The sequence below is a fragment of the Pezoporus occidentalis genome, unplaced genomic scaffold, assembly GCF_034315485.1.
Source record: "Pezoporus occidentalis ecotype Australia unplaced genomic scaffold, CSIRO_AGI_Poc_V1 ctg9, whole genome shotgun sequence".
NCBI lineage: Eukaryota > Metazoa > Chordata > Aves > Psittaciformes > Psittacidae > Pezoporus > Pezoporus occidentalis.
Window position 1 is genome coordinate 7,409,961 of NW_026916262.1, and position 18,004 is coordinate 7,427,964.

Consider the following 18,004-nt stretch of genomic DNA (forward strand, 5'->3'; position numbering starts at 1 on the left):
CTATCTAAAGAATACATGTAAAAACCATGAAAAGTCACTGGAGAACTAAGCTATAAAAACCTGCATTTGAAGGAATACCATTCTCACTGAGAAGTACTGTATTACTGCTGACTCTTGCACTTCTTTCTACACAGTTTTAACAGAAAGGATGGTAACATGGAATTAATCCTAAAGTGAGATCTGAGCCAAAGTTTTCCATTTCCTGAGAAAAATTTCTAATAGGTATCTCACTATCAACTTCTCTATCTACCTTTTGTTACCAAATAATCAAGAAAGTGGTTTTCATGTCTGAATCCCAGCCTCACTTGGGCATTAACGCAAGCCACAAACAGGCACCAGTCCAAGAGAGACAAGGCAAGACTTCAGACACAGCCCTCCTGTTTGCTCTTGGCTGTCAGAGCATACTTGTAGTACCTGCCACAGTGACCATCAACCTACTAACACTCTGTTCACTTATGGAAATACAGGCTCCTAGTCAGGTTCACAAAGCTCAGAATAAGTCCTGTTTTGCAAACACCTGACATTGTCATGCCTAACTCCAAAGTGCCTCTTTGTTTAGTACTCCACTAGAAGGGCAGAATACTCCTCTATCACCAGGAAGTGTATAGCTATGTATCAAGCTGGCAAGACTTACCTCTGAAGAGACTGTAATCTTCGTTCCTCTCTCTTTCTACCTAGCTGTTCTTCTTCTTCATCTGGTCCACTAGAAAAATAAGGAAGTAAGGAAAGCATAAAGGGAGGAAGAAACAATTTCACTGCTAGGCAGTCACTACTTACTCATTTGACTTATTTCGAGAAAATGACTTAATAGTCTGACCTTCTGAGATACTTCTTCACAGCCATGTAAACTGTAATTGCTGAGTAAGTATAACTGACAAGTTTTTTGAATTGCCCTTTCACATTTTACAATACCAAGATGCTTCACTCGCTGTAATAATGTACCCTTCAGCCTCCACAGGACAATTTAATACTTCTTAGGAACAGGTTGTAGACTGTTCCAGAAGCAGGATTCCTACTTGTCATTTTCCCCACGTGTCACACCCCATTTCAGACTAAGTGTCCTGCACATGCACAATTAAGTCCATTGTTGCCCCTGGAATAAGATTGATGGTTCATAAGCCTTTGATGCCAGAACAATTTATCTTTCCAACACCCATCACTATCCAATCTCCATCTGCCCTGAGGAAAGCAGTTTACATGAACTCTCTTAGCAGCTGCCTTCCTTGGTCTGGAATGAGCAAAGATTTACCTGAGTGCATCAGCTGAGTGATTCTGGGAAACGCTGAGCCTACATAGTACAGCTGAGCTATGCATGTGCAGATATGCTTCACTGAATGCAAGCACTTAAGGTCTGTGACCTTTGGGAAAAGCTCAGCTTCACTTAACCATCAGATAAACCATACAAGAATTGTAGAACTCTTAAAGCAAATGCTAAACAGTATTTATTTGTTCATTATTTTTTTCTGATAGAATTAATGACAGTTATTCAGATATAGTGAATAGGCACCTGCCATGCTTCCCAAGTACTAAGCATTTTTCAAAACTGAAAGCATTATCTGAAGATTTTCAATACGAATATTTACAATATTGATATAACTGCTAAAAGGGAAGTGAACAGTTGTAGCTGCACCAACCTACATACAAGTTAAGCAAGAGTGACATCCAGTGGCTAATTGCAGCAGTCAAATGTTTTAACAGAATTCACAGACACCAGATTGGAAATCTGAACTCAAATTTTCTGCCTTCTCAGTCATAAATCTATTTGAACATCTCTGTCATTTAAATACAGGCCAATAATTCAGAAACCATGTAATGTTTCACATTAAAAAAAAATATAGTTCCTCCTTTTTTGTTTCCACATAAAGAATTACAAAAATCTTGGGGGAGTTTAGCAGCAGGAAAAGCATGCAACAGGTTAGCTTTACTGGAAAACAACGTTAGGCCCTTTTGGAAAACTAACCAATTCCCCACATTTGCACGTCCAGGAAGACCAGAAGCTCCCATTTTTTGGACACCCTTCTCCAAGACTATTTTATTAGAGACCCAAGTGTCTTGTAACTATGCAACAGTCTCACTTCACATTGGTGTTACAAAATATAAAAACATCAAATAAATAGAATGCTGGCGTAGGATTCAGAAAATATATTACTTCCCTATAATTAAAAAAAAAAAAAGCATTTAATCTCTTTTGATATCTAGACACTTTGAAGGAATTAAGTTTTTCTTAAAGAGTCAGGAAGTCTGATATTATACAAATAAAAAAGCAGCTGTTTAAACTGAAGAAGGTAAAGGGAATCTACTTAGTATAGTCCCACAAGTAGTTATACCTCAAGTACATGGAGCCAGACTCAAAGTCCAAATATAGGATGAAAATAATGAACTGAAATAATGCACCAATTGTCCTAGAATTCCTGTGGTAGGATGTACTTAGGTGAGCCAGCTACATTTCTGATGTGGGGATTAATATACCTAAGTCTTCTTTGTCCTTAAGGAAAAGATTAGTGCTGGCTTCTCGAACACTGAAACTCCACAGCTTAAAAGTTCCTAGAAGGAATACTGATAGTTCTGGGAGGAGGGAAAAAACAAAAAAAAACCCAACCAAAACCAACAAAACTTGCGGAAAAGGAGTCCAAAAACTGGGGAAGCAGAGGGCAGAAGAATTCCTGCTGAGAATCAGTGGGTTTAAAGCCAATAATATATCAGACTTCAGTGTAATAACACATTCTGAAACCTCCTGAAATAAGCTGGACCCCACTCTGACAAGACCTTTAAATCCTTTAAGTATCAGAAGATTAAGCTTGACACTTTAGGATCCTGGCATAAGATGACTCTCAACTAACTCTCTATTTTTAGAATTAGATGTTACAGTACTGATTGACGACTTAGCTACTAAAACCGAAGTCTGGCACAAATATCTCTTTTCACAGGAATCAAGCTTGCTTTGTTGGCGTGTCAGCCACAGGGGCATACTCAGTTCTTCAGAGGACATTAGCCGATCTTCCACAAAATCTAAAACAGCTCTATATATCTTCAGGGCTTATCAGTATACAGGGCTAAAGAGTTATCAATTCCTGCACTAGGAAAGATTTGGTAGACCAGTCTACCAGCAGAACAAGTGCATTAATCTTCCTCAAGGAAGAGTGAGCAGAATGACATGGTATTTACAATTATTTTCTCCTTTTTTTAAAGCTACAGATGTACCATATTCATCTGGCTTGAGGATGAGCCCGAATTACTGTACAGCTGCATCAGTTCTTTAAAAAACAAACAACCCTCATACAAAACCAATGAATTATAGGTACTGGAAATAGTATAGAAATTATTTCGGATCAAGACATAAGGCCCAAATTTTTGTTCACATAAGAAGTACCAAACTAAAGGAACAGAGCTAGCTGAAACTACACTGCCCAGAAACCTGAGCTCTAAAACTTCAATGATAGAAGGAAGCATATTGTGCTGTCACAGTAAACAAAGCTTTCCAAGTGCTTCATTAATAAGCACTGGACACTTCACATGGCAGCACTGACTTACATGTTTTAGCTAGTGATCAACTACTTCCCTCCATCTGAACAATACTGGCCAATAGAGAAGCCAGTTAAACAAAAAGTTTTACAAGTCCTCCAAGATCTGAAGAACTTTAAATTTTTGCAGTATTACTTTCCTTTAAAATAAGTAACATCACTCTTAGTATCTTGGAGCAGAAAAGCACCATCTTACATTTATTTTGTCGAATATCTGTCTTTGGCAAAGACAGCTAATCACTTAGATACTGACTGTGTGCTGACAGATCCTAGAGCAAACTCTGAAGCATGGATACCAAGTGCTGTAGGGCACTGTAGCTCAGTTACTTATTATCTACGTGGTCCCTTTTTGCTCTATCATGAGCTTGCCTTGAAAGAAATTTGTTCTGTTATCACAATAAGCAAGTATTAATTTGGCTACTGAAATATTTCATGCCCAATCATAACAAGGAAATGTAAAATGTAGAAGTACAAAGCAATAGCTTACTTAAAACACACTTCTATGATGCTACCACTAATAACATCACTTCAATGTCATTTCAGCATCATTTTCAGGCCATACTGCCTGTCAGAAAACACCTCCTTTTTTGTTTTCTCAAATAAAGCAAAGTGACCAAAAATGTCACTTTGGTCTTTCAGTCATTTCCAAATTAAAAGATTCTTAGCATATTTGAGAGTAAATCTTGTAGGTAGCTAAGGAAGACCAGTACCCGCAGTTAGTAAAGGAAACAAATATATGTGTTTACCTCCTGGAACGCCTTCTGCAGTAACAGCAGTAACAGCAACAGACTGCTACGGACACCAGAATGAGCCCAGCTACTACAGCTATGGCAATAATTAAAGCCTCAAAGTTTACTGAAAAACAGGAATATATTCAACTTGTTAGACTCCAGCAATAACATTTGTCTTTCTAATAATCCTTCCCTTCTTTCCCAAGCATTTTAAATCTCTGCATTAAAAAAGTCAAACCCACAATTCTGTGAAACTACCCCAGCTAAAGCTCAGCATACCACATTTTAATTTTGCTACTATGCATAACAGCACTGAAAAGACATTACATAAAATTGCTCTTTACATATACCAAGTTATTAAAAGTCATCCTGTAATAATACTTCATAGGTTATATATCTACTGGTGTGATTCCGCAGTTCAGACCTCCCAGTCATGACCTTAGCCAATGTGCAGCACGAACAAAAAAAGTTTGTAAAGTCATATAGATGCAGATGTATATATATACACATTACCTGCCGCAGTTACACAGAGTAAAATGAAATTAAGATTACAACATCAGACAATTTGAAGGAGACAATATAAAACTCTTCATAAAAATTTGCAAGTCATCTTCTATATCCAAAGAGAGTCATCTTTTATGTTCAACAAGCAATTAACAAATGGATGGGGGGGTATTATTTTAATAGCATACACTATAACAACCATAGCTGGTCTAAACCAGCATTCAAGGGACTGCATTTATTAAAAAAAGAAAAAAAGAAAAAATAATCATGTCCTCGAGTGAGGCCCAAGAAGAAAGCAAACAGGGATGACATAAGCAAAGCTATAGAGACAACTCTGAGAAGCTATTTAAAGGACCCAACAAAGAACAAAATGAAATCATCCAGGGAAGTTGGAACAACAGTGGTAAGAAAAACTAAACACCTCTTGGCACACATACCTCACACTACATATTTTAAAGCATGAGGGAAGTGACAGGGAAGCTGTCTCTTCTCCCTTCTCCAACATAAATCCCTCTGAATGGTCAGATTCAGCAGCTTCATGCTGCTGTAGTAATACAAAGGCAGCTGCGCACATACTTTTTACTGCTTTAGGGTTCTATAGTGATAAGACAGTCAAATTTAGCAAGTGAGATTCAGAGGGTCTGCCCTCTCTGATCACATGCACAAGTCAAAGAGTCTGTTACCTCTTTACAGATCTCACCAACTCATTTCCGGCCAAGGCATGTCCTTCACAGATCTTGTTAAAGATTAGATCTCGCTACAGATTAGATCTCAACAAATATTTTTGCTTCTGTTTTATAGTTTACTGGGTACCAGTTTATAAAACAGATTAATACATAGTTTCTAGTTACAACACACAATTCTGAACATGTCAATTCTGAAAGTAACACATTTCACTATGCCATATTTCTCCTTCTTCTACTCCCCTACAAGTTATAAGCAATTAAATAAACTTCATTCAATGAAGTAAAAATGAAAAATAGGTTTGATTGCCATTTCATTTTTTAAAGTATACTATTTAATTGAACCACAAAAATACTTTGACCCTATTAATAAAGTGCAGAAGATGATTATCAATTTTCTGTGTTCCTGTCTCCACTATCTCATCTGCTTATTATTCATGAAAAACAATACAATTAAACTACTTCATTATGGTGTTTCCATACCATTCTTTTTTCTTCACTGCTGATTAATAATCTGTCAACATGTCTTATTTGATATAAAATAGTAACTGGAAGCCAGTCATGTTTCTGACGTTTTCTGAAAGCTGCAATATTCACCTTCATCTTAGCAACACTGAGCCAATACTCACCTCCATTTTATTTGCAAAAAGAAAAAACCACCACCACTGCACTCATCTGGTAATTAATTTTTCTGCCATGTCCAAAGGGGACAATCTCAGTACGAATATATATATATCCCCATGGTATGCTGCTGCATATAACTTGTAAAAAATATATTAAGGAAATGCAGATCTGGTGGGGGTTGTTGTTGTTTTGGTTCTGAAGGGTCTTTTTTTCTTTTTCCACTTCAATTTTTTGCTTAGAATGTGCTCAATTATGAAGTTTTCATTCTGTGTTTAAGCCACATTCAACCCAGCAACACAAATGGAGCCCAAGGTAGAAGCCTCCTTTTCTATAGCAGGAGTAAACTATCAGGAACCCCCTTTGTTTCGGTAGATACTGGTCATTGCTGCTTTGCAAAAGGACATGCATTTCTGTACTGAGTGTAGCTGAGTTAATTTTCTCTATAGCAGCTGGTATGATGCTGTGCTTTGGATTTCTGTCTAAAACAGCACTGAAAAAACACCTGTTTCAGCTGTTGCTGAACAGGCTTGAAGAGCATCAAGATTTTCTCTTCTCCCCCTCAGTGAGTAGGGCTGCAGTTAGGGGCAAGAGACTGGAGAGGTCAGGAGGGGACACTGCAAGAACAGCTGACCCAAACTGGCAAAGGAGTATTCCACACCATATAATACCATGATCAGCAACAAAATTCTGGCTAAAGGAAAAATAAGTGGAGGTGGTATTTGGCTTCCAAGGTGACTATTGTTTAGGGACTGGCTGGCCACCAGTCCACCTGTGGGAGGTTGTAAACAATTTCCTTTGCACTTCCCCTTCCCCTACTTTTTTCCTTCCCCTATTAAACTGCCTTTCTCTCAATATCCATGAGTTTTATTGCTTTTGTTCTGTTTTCTTCCCACACCCCACTAGGGTCAGGGGAGGGACTGAGCAAGCAACTGTGTGGGTACCACACTTCCAGAAAAAAGTTTTGTAACATTTCACACCAACAGCATTTACTACAATATTGAAAGCCTGATTTCCTTAGAAGCATGCCTTATCAATGAAATGCTATACCTTCTGAAGGTCTAGGAAAACTCCAGAAGTCTAAGCATAAATGCTTTATCTTACAGAACAAAGCATAGCACCCTTCTACTAAAGGGCAAAGGATTGGACAGTACAGGAGAACTTTACCAATCATATAATCCCTGCAAACAGGGACTACAAGTGGTAGCATTCAAATTTGCATGCTCCATTTCAATAGCACTCTTCTACCTCTGCTACTCTAATTTAGACTACTGTGTAATTTCACTGCTCTATGTGTGATAACATTCTCCTAATTTATAGTTAATGGTCACTGACAGTTCACCCCCACTTGGTTTTTGCCATTTATCATCCTGGTGTTCATAAGCAAATACATGGAAAACAGCAAGCCTCTGCTTTGCTGGACTGAAGACATACTCTTATGACAAGTTTTCCAATGTCTTATTTGTTCTCTATTCCAGTCTTGTTCGAATTTAGAACTGCATAAATGGTATTGCAAAAATAGCACCAAAGATTTCACCCCAATGGCAGCATATGCTCCACAGTGTATTTTGTAACACAACATGTAAAGTAAAAGGAAATCTAAGAGCAATTAAATGATGCGGTACTACTGGTTCACTGCTGCCACTGGAATATACTATAAAAATTGTGGACCCAGTCATACCAGTCAATATTTGAAGAATTTTTTAAAAAAGAAAGAATAGTCACCTTTTGTCAACAGGGAATGACCTTATTTCTCTGTAACTGAGAAGTATGGATTAAGAAACAGGTGAACCCTGACTACATGCATAAAATACTCAGGACATTCCAACATCACTTGTTCCCAGCCTACACCTCACTATCAACAGAACTTCACTGTATAGTGAATGTTTTAAAGTCATTGGACCAACATAACTATACTGGCTGTTCACAAAGAACCCTTAACAATGACTGTAAATCCAGAAGATTAAAGACCATTGTCCCCTCACCCCTCCAAATAAATTATCAGGAAACAGTCCTAGAAGCAGTAGGCTTATTTTAATCATACTCTTAAATCATTCTCTACAGCAAAAGTAAAATTAGTACCTACTCCAGCAAACTCCCCATCGAGCATTTGAGAGAGAACATAATGAAGATGGTGGAAGAATGCTTCTTACAGGGTAATCAATACAAGTGTTGTTGGTGTAACACCAAAGGCACTGTGCAAAAGAAACAAAAAACAACCCAAATTATTCATCTTCAAAACCAGTTTACAATTTAGTGCTCCTTTCCCCTGACACAGTACAACACTGTGAAGATATATTTTAATATAGAGAGGAACTGCTTATTCAGTAGTGACTAACTGTAAAGGACCTTTAAGTAAATTACATATGCCAATCACTAGAGTCATGGGAAAGCAGACATTGAGACTTTTCTAACAAATTCATGGAGCGCACTATAGGAGATACCACTTTAGTACATGAATTTTTGTATATGCCAGAATGCCCCTTACTGCTTTTGGGAGAAGAGTTGTCATGCAAACCAGAGGCTCAACTGACCTTCCCTGGTAAGTCTATTCAGCTGCATGCACCACAAAAAAAAAGCACGGAAAGTCCAACTGTGCTTACTGACTGAAGGAAAGAAGGAAGCCACAGAATCTCAGATGAAATCTTGAATGTTCTAAGTCCCTTGGTGTGGGCTTTGAAGACACCGGAATGAGCAAAGAATGTGGCACCTGTTAAATCTAATTGCAGAATCTCAGCCAGTAAGAAAGAAACAGTACCCTTTAAATCCAGAGGCCAAGGTGGGGTTGGAACCCTGATAAATACCTTTATGCAGTATGGTTTGTTACAAAAATGCCAATCAGAGAACAATACCCCATACTACCAGTAAGGAAGCCACAAACTCAAGAATACTGGTTAGTTCAGGGGTTAGTCCAGAACTTAAGGAGAAATTAGTAAAATAACAGTTGATGTACACCTGGTGGTGCCTAATCCCTATACACTGTTATCAGCATTACTTGAATATCATCAGCATTATACAGTTCTGGACTTAAAAGATGCTTTCTTTCATATCCCTTTGGAAGACAATAGCCAGACAATCACCTTTGAAAGGGAAAGTCCAGCCACTGGAAGAAAAGTGCAATTCTGCTGGACTGTGCTGCCCCAAGAATAGTCCAACCCTGTTTGGTAATGTACTAGCCAAATAATTAGAATAATGGCAAGACAGAACCCTTCTGTTACCTTGTTACAATATGTGAATGATCTGTTGCTGTGGGCCAGAACAGAAGCAGAATGCAGAGCAACTACAATAGATATGCTCAGCTTTCTGGGATTGACTGGGTAACATGGGGCACCAAAAAACGCTCTGTTGGTGAAGAAAGAGGTTACCTATTTGGGTTTTGAGATTTCCCAAGGAACTTCGGCACTGAGCACAGATGGAAAAAAAGCCATTTGACAAATAGCACCCCTCCCAAGTCAAGAAAGGAACTGAAAGACTTCTTGGGAAATGCAGGCTGGTGCAGAATCTAGTCAATTTTAGCCTAATGGCCAAACCATTACCCTGAAGAAATCCTAACGTGCTTCCCAGAGCGCCAAAAAAGTTTCCACAGCCTTAAGATTGCATTAGTGAAAGCTCCAGCCCTGGAACTGCCCAATATGATGAAATCTTTCTTTTTATACACACAAGAGCAGCAACACATGGCTCTGGGAATGTTAACTCAGACTTTGGGATCAAATAAGAGGCCAGTAACATATTTTTCTAAACAAATGGATGAACTAGGCAACAGATGGCCAACCTGTTTCAGAGCAGTGGCTGTGGTGCTGCTAATGAAAGTAGCCCCAGAAGGTAACATTGTGACAGTCTATCACAGTAGTGGTACTGCATGCAGTGCTGGCAGGTTTTGATCAAAACAGACATCACTGGATTTCACCTATCAGATTAGCTCAATAACCAGGCAGTGCTTATCACACAAGATTTTGTGATTTTGACATCACTGGCCCTGATTCCTCCAGGTATATTACATGCTAGCAAAAAAGAATCCGAGCATGATTGTTTACAAGTCATGAATAAGTGCATTCCAGCCAGCCTTACTTGAGGGATACGCCTGTAACCCATGCAGACCTGAAATTACATACGGATGGAAACGATTTTATGATAAATGGAGAAAAGAGAGCTGGATATGCCACAATGATGCTGCACAAGGATGTGGAAACCTGAGCACTGCCTTCTAACAACTTGGCACAAAAGTCTGAATCAATAGCTCTGACACATGCTCTTGAATTATCAGCAGATAAAATGTGTGAATATTTATGCTGACTCAAAATATGCCTTTGGTGTAGTCCATACCCACGGGGCTACTGAGAAATAATGAAAACTGTTATCACAAGCATCCCCTATCAAATACAGACATGAAAGTTTAGATTTATTACAAGCTGTACAGAAGCCTAAAGAAGTTGCAATTATATACTGTGAAACTCACCAGAACAGACAGGCAGAGGTAATAAAAGGAAACTGAAAGGCCAATGAATCAGCTAAGAGCGTGGCAAGGGCAGAGCAACTTATTGGAGCTCTCAGTCCCACAGGAAAAGTAGAATGGGAACCTCCAGATTGTATAGAAAGTGACAACAAATTGGCCCAGCAGCTGGAATCTGTTAAATCATCAGATGGGTGGTAGATCACCAAAGAAAAGGAAGTGTTGATCACCACTCTAATGAAGAGAGGCACTGAAGAGAGCTCACAATGAATGACATATGGGAGCCAATGTGATGGCTGCTAGCCTTGGTCGATAGGCCATAGGTCCTCACATGCAGACAATGGCAAATATAATAGTGCATCAATGTTACCTATGCTGTGTTAATAACTCTAAAACAGTAAGGAAGACACCCCAGGGGGAGGTAAAGCAAGGTCAAGCCCCAGGGGAAAACTGGCAAATAAACTTTTCTGAACTACCAAAGCATAAACAGTGTAAGTATCTCCTGGTTTGTCTCCATGAACACAGAATACTTTTTCCTCTATAATCACATAGGTGTACACAAGTGTTTTATCCCCAGTTTTCCTTCACAAAATTAGCTATATTCCTTCATCATATAATTGCCTACATGATTTCAAATTATAATTCTATTTAAGTGAACTAAATTACTACATTTTAGGGTTTGTTTGGAGCTGGTTTTATCTATTCACTAAATGTTTCATTCTCATTTTTATCTGCTGCTATATTAACAACAATATGAAAAGCTGATTTTTTTTTTTCCTACTGAAGCAATTAAGTAATTTCAGCTTTCTGGTGCTTTTGTGTTGCTCACATAAATGTTCATGGCTTTGTTCTGTAGGTTTTTTTGTTTTTTTTGTTTTTCTTTAATTGTTTGAATCAAGTCTGAACTCCTTTCTCCAAGCTTAACACTGATGCTATTGAGGCAGTTACCCTGAGTCATCCATCATTCTGTCACCCAGAAAAGCTTGGACACTATCACTGGTTTGACAGATTCTGAAAATAATGTATCTATAACTCCACTAGTGTCTTCAGTATACAAACACAGCTAAAGGATTTATTTCTCTCACAAGGTGAACACATAGTTCTAAGGTAAGTAAAAGCTGTACTCATGTTCTGTGGCAGCACTTATTTGAAGTGACAGTCACACCAGTGGTAGTGCTGTATATTAAATCTTTAATGTCCCATACTTTCTATTTCCTACTTTATATTTTGGAAGATAAAGAGTTATTTATACAATGCCATGCTTACGACAACTAATATACAAGTCTGACAACACACAATAACCACATCAATACAAACCAATTCATGTTTTTCCCTTAAAAAGCCAAAATATGCTTAAGCATAAAAAAAAGTTAAGTTCAGATATTTCTCAATTTTCCCTAGTGATAAAAGTTTTGCAGTAACTTACGTAACTTAAAGATTCATGAAATGTTTCTTTTCAGTGACATCTGAAGTTACAAACAATCTCTCACTTTAAATATGGGAGTTCCTTCTGCTCTGCCGGGACAGACACCTTATGCACAGTTATTGCAAACCTTCCTGTAGAGCTAAAAAGGTTTTCAACAAAGGACGGAGAAATAAATCCTGTTGCTTTAAACATCTGCCTTATTGCAGTCTCACTGGAAATCTAAAGACTTTGCCGCCAAAACAGTGACCTCACATGGCAGTCTTAAGCATTTACAGTCTGATGTAGTCAGTGGAAAGGCCAACAGGTCTGAACATCTACTAATCACTGATCCAGTCTGCCTCAGTTAAACACATTGCCTGGGGCATCTCCAGAGAAAGGCATTTCTAGGTAATTTACTTTAAATTCCCAAATCTCCTATTCAGCATGCAAGCAATGCAAGGCATTTTAGCCACATTAACATTCAGTCCGACCCTTTTATAAGATGGAATTAAGTGCTGTTTGCAAAACAAGGATGAGTCTAAACCAGCAGCAATGTCAACCGGCTCAGTTGAACTATTGAAAGTACTGAACACACCAAAACTGGATTCTACACTGTCTGTCTTCTCCAGACAAAGCAGAAAAATACCCTGAGCAACCAAGTCACAGAGCAACCTTGGCAAAGTAAAAGCACACTGGCATCGAGTGTGACAGAGGGGAAGTTGACTCCGCCAGTTAAATAAGAACAGATATTACAACTAACTGATCTTGACTTCCTCTTCCTATGGTCAGTTTGACTAGATTCACGATTAAAGACAAGTCAAAACCCCCACCAACCAACCAAACTGTAGCAATTTGATTTCACACCAAGGGGAAAAAATATCTACCAAATTCCCAATCAAAAAAGGATGTTAAAAAACTTACTGAAACATTTTTTAAACATTCTTCACAGGACTTCTGGGAAAACTCTGAACATGCTAGGAAAAAGAAAAAAAAAAAACAACACACAGGTTATATTTTTTTCTCAGTAATGTCAAACATTTAGCAATATTTAGCCTTTTCCTTTTTTTTTTTTCCCCCTTTTTCTAGATATAAGCAAGAGTCTTGTCTGAAGTAATGAAAGTTCGGCAATTCCATTCCAGGAGAACTGTAGCAAACAGAGATACAAAGCATTTAAATCTGACCTCGGACATAGTTAGGGAAACAATTCAAGCTTACCTTCAACTTCAGTTTGCTTTTTCTAAGGACAACATAGGAGATACAACCCAAGAGTCTCGCTGTATGTCTGCTGAAGTTCCAAGACTTTTACCCGTCAATTCTGAGAACATTCTGAGCTTTGCAGCTTTGGAAGCCTAGCAAAAGCTGACCCTTGCTTATGGTTGGTCCTTGTTCCATGAACCTCTTTTGGTGGGGGGGAAGAGAAGTTTTTTAAAGATAAAGCTCTACAAGTAATATGATTTTAAGTAAAAAATTTGCAAACATAGAACATAGTTACTTTTTGTAAAAGGTCAACAAGAATACCAACAACAATCTGAAGAGCCATGTGATGCAGAAGGACTTTAATCATATTTTCTTTGGTTTTTAAAAAACACTTCATATCCTAAAAAAAAGCAAAAAAAAAACTTACTGGTGTTCACGTTCCCAGAGGATTCCAGCCAAAGGCTATGACTTTTAGAATTACTGCATGCTTACTGTCTTAAGGCCATTCTTTTTTATCCACAATGGAGACACAATCTGTTGCCCACAGAACCACGTTCAGGCCATAGTCTCGACAGATGAGGGGGATTCACCTCTCCAGGCCTGAACCTGTATTTTTCTTCAGTAATTATAGATCCTATCATCACACAGAATACTATTTAATGAAACCCATTTTTTATTATTTCCATATATGACAGGAAAATATCTCCAAACTAGGAATCCAATTCTACTTTTAATGAATAACTGCATTAGTCACAAGCAGTTATCAATTTGAGCTTAATTATTTGCATGTTTTGAGACAACTACATATTTCAATACTTTCTTTCCATATTTCAATGTTACGCCTTTCTGGTGCTAATTCTTAACATTAAATCTATTTTATTTATATTTATCTTTAATTAATATATCCATATAGAAGAAAACACTAACTAGTTTATCTGGTACTAGTGAACATTGTATCCAGTATCAATAACTGAGAAACAATCTAAGTGCAAGGCTTAGGTATCAATTCATGGGAAAACAAACCAAACCAAACCATGAAAAACAGGCTCAGAAAGAGTGTAAACTAAAAAAAAAAAAAAAATTCAAATGGGATTATTCCACATGGAGTACCATCATGCTTATTACAAAAATACTTCATTGTATTTTTAGTATTTAAAATACCTAAACAAAACAGCTTTCTGAACATGAATTAGTGAGGTACTGTGAGAAGCATGCAAGTACACCAAGGACTTCTAAAAACCTGGGTTAGGTTATATTTTCAGTAACTGATCAGTCTACAGCAATGTGCAAAAATGGAATGTGCCTTAGATTCTTACCAAAGAGGGTAATCTCACAAGTTTTCCATGCAGTTTGTCATCTTCCTATTGACATATTAAAGCAGCTAACTTATACTGGCATATACCAAAAGAACAGGACTTAAATGATAAAAAAAATTACACTCCTGTTATTTATAGTTATTCTAAAGCAGAGCATAAGGCTGAAAATATTTTGAAATACATCATCACAACATCTCTCAAAAATCATAACATCTTTATGTACTGCTGTTACAAAATCTAACATTACTACAGATGATGAAAAGAAAAAAATTCATTCTATATTATGTGTCTCTCTGGGTCACGTAACTTAAAGCTATATAAATTTCCCACCAGTTACAGTGTTCCCCACAAGAGCAGAAGACACAAGAAAACACCTCTCAAACCGAACAAGAAGAAAAACCCAAACACCCCTCTGACATTAAACAAAAACAACTTTGATTTGGGTTGTTTGTTTTGTTCTGTTTTATACAAACAGATATCAAGTTCACAGTCTCCCTCTAGTATCTCAAGGGACTACTGTATCATCTTTATAGGGGAAAAAAAAAAATTAATATAAGCCACAGCACCACTACCAACAGTAATTCACACTGCACTTTAAACAGCCTTTATAAAACATAGTCATTCTTTTTATACCAGCATATATCATCAGCTTTAATCACCTAACATGCAACAAAATGAGAAATAATTTTGAAGTACCAAGTACTGGAAACATTATTTTGATAAGTGTAATTTTTACCAAAATAGTTCAGTGTAACATCTTGTATGTAGTGAACTCTAGCCGTATGAAGATCACATTCTTACAAGATAAGAAAAAGCTATTATTGTTCATGCACTTGTTTTAATTATAGTTAGAACACTGCCCACACCTACAGGAACTGTACTAAGTTCTGATTGATCTCACTTTCTAGGAGACATACTCATGGACCAAGGTAACAATGCACAAAATACAGAACAAAATACAGGTAAAATAGAATAAAGCTGACAATTTTGTTTCAAAAACAAAATTGTTTAAAAAACAGCTTTATCCCCCTCTCCCCTTTCCAATAAGTATTTGTGCATAGAATAGATTTAATGTTTTTAAGAAAAACAAGGCTCTATACCAACACACACTAAGGACTGACAACTGCCATACAACCTTAAGATCAGAGAGAAGGGCTGGGAACCTTTCAACACCTAAAATGAATTAGCCATGAATAAGCTTAATTTGTTTGTTCTCTGCCCCCATTCTCAGGACAACACTGTTCTTCAACTTAAAGAGTTGTTCCCCACCACCGGTATAAGAGCACTTATCTTCCTCAACCTTCCTTCTGCTCCAGCAATAAAAGCAATACTCTTCCTGGTATTTTCTGAAATAGGGATTAATGCACCCTTTGTAGCCCTGATTTGTGTCAGTCCAGCCCTGTTAAGCACAGCTGCTGAACTTGTGGAGTATTTATCAGGATGGCATACAAGGTCCAACAACCTTGGAAAAACTACCATAAAACTGCCAACCTTCTCTTCAGGAGGGCATCACTCCAGCAACTGCTATGCATTTGACAGTCATCAAGCATACCTCCCTACTTTTTCCCCCCAGCTGTTATAATGTTAAAATGATACTAGTCATGTGGCATAACAATCTTTTATTTTTCGCTTTAACCTTTTTTCTAGTATTTATTCCTCAAAGGTCACTCACATCTTCCTGTATATCACCATGATCCTTCTTCATATCAAGAATCAACTTTGTGTTGTAAGCAAATTCCTAAACTCACGTAAGAATATGTGAAAACTTCTTTCATAGGGAATCCGTAAGAAAAACTCTTGTTTCATTTATATTTCTCAGGACTACTAGAAAAAAAATGATTAACTTGCAGGTATTAGCAGGTCTACCTTTTGTTCTTTCTTAAGTTGAGAAACACTGACCACTTCCTTTCTCTTCTGCTTCATGTCAGTTGCCTCACAGAGTTCCATACTTTCTTTTCAAGTATAAACCTTTCCATGAAAGAAACCAACCACCTCAAATTGTACTCTACACACACGTGTCAAGGTGTGTTTAGAAGTACTTGATGTATCCTAATTTAATGCAAACTAACCTAATGTGCCCCTTTCTGGCCGCAAGCGTTAATAGCAATCAGATTTGAGGATGAGCTTCACCAACAGCTTTCCAAAAGCAGCTATGAGATAAGCGATCCCAACAGCACAAGCAGGATGGCATGAGAATTTCTGTCGGCTTCTCCTTTCAAACCACATTCCTCGCAACCACTCAGACCCCAGAAAGCCTAGGCGATTGCCGTCTCCTTGCAACAAAACCCCCCGATAACCCCACGGCCCTGCAGGCCGGCCGGCAGCACAAACCCCAGTGCCATCGCACTTCCCTCGGTAGAGGCTCGAGCCAGCCCCTGGGCAGGAGGCTGCAGGCCCCGTTCCACTGGAGCCGGGGAAGAAGTGCAGCCGAAGTACCGGAACCAGCCTGCGCCGGGCCGCGGCAAGCCCCCGAGCTCCACCAGCCCTCCAGGAGACGCTCGGCACCTGCAGACCTCGGGGCGAGCACCTGCCTCCCTCCCGCCGTGCACCCCACAGCCCTGTTCCACACAGCGCCCTTCCCCGGGAAGGCCCCACAGCTCGCACCCGCGGGCAAGCCCCTCCTTTGGGAGGAAGGGAACAGCTCCCCTTGCCCCTCTGCCCCCCGCCCCTCCTTACCCTGTGCTGGTGCTGGCGGAGCCGTGGTGCTGAGCTGCGCCAGCCCTATGCTGGCTGGGCCCCACAACAACGCCAAGCTCTGGAGCCACAACGACAACAACCACCGCCGCTCCTCCATCACCGACCACAGTACGGCAGCGGCCGGACTCCTGTCAGCACCCAACCCCGCGCAGGCGCCGATGGCCGCCAACGGGGCGGGGCCGGGTAAGGGAAGGGAAGGGGTTGAGTCAGAGCGTGTGGTGGGCTGATGCAGTCCGCTGCCGCGCGGGGCTGAGCTGGGCTGGGGCTTTGGGGCAGGGTCCTGGCCCCGCAGGCTCCTGGAGCGGGATGTTTGACTTCCCGGGAGCTCCCGGTGCGTGCGGCCCGCGCTGGCCGTGCCTGCGCTGCCTGCGTCCCTTTGGCGCACCTGTACGAGGCCCGAGCTGTGGCAGAGGGTCACAGCCGTTTGTGTGCTCAGCTCTGTGATACACAGGCCAATTCCGGCTCCCCCGATGCTTATTGTTCTTTGGCTTTGACCTTCTTTTTTTCCTTTCTTTGCTGTGTGGACTTCTCCAGTTCCTGTGAGGGCAGGGAGGTGGTGAGGAGCCCTTGCACTGTCTCCTGATTGCTGGTGGTGGTTTTCAGTGAGGATGGCCAGCAGGCTGTCAAAGCCAACAGGGCCAGCAAAGGCCAGAGAAAGGAATAAAGTGATTGAGACAAATGCAAGAACTTGCCATGAGATCCCCAAAGATTGTTGTTTTCCCACAGTGACCCACCTCTTTTTGCACTGCCCAGGGGTATACAAAAACCCAGACGGCTGCAAGGTACAACACATGAACGGAAGAAACACCCCAAACCCTCTAAAAGGGCAGGGTAAGGACACCTGGGAAACTTGGGCATCTTAATGGCCCTAAACAGCAG

At 39.5% G+C, this 18,004-nt stretch overlaps 1 protein-coding gene across 1 annotated transcript in view; it reads right to left on the bottom strand.

Moving 5' to 3' along the window:
* LOC134156778 (pituitary tumor-transforming gene 1 protein-interacting protein-like) overlaps positions 1-17,265 on the bottom strand; it is a 30,166-nt gene extending 12,901 nt beyond the window's left edge. The window contains exons 1-5 of the mRNA XM_062605122.1: positions 17,105-17,265; positions 12,837-12,889; positions 8,147-8,255; positions 4,268-4,376; positions 635-703 (exon numbers count right to left, since the gene is read on the bottom strand). Coding sequence (XP_062461106.1) covers positions 635-703; positions 4,268-4,376; positions 8,147-8,255; positions 12,837-12,889; positions 17,105-17,222 — 458 coding nt within the window. The 5' untranslated portion in view covers positions 17,223-17,265. The remainder of the gene's footprint in view (positions 1-634; positions 704-4,267; positions 4,377-8,146; positions 8,256-12,836; positions 12,890-17,104) is intronic.
* Positions 17,266-18,004: the final 739 nt, after the last annotated feature.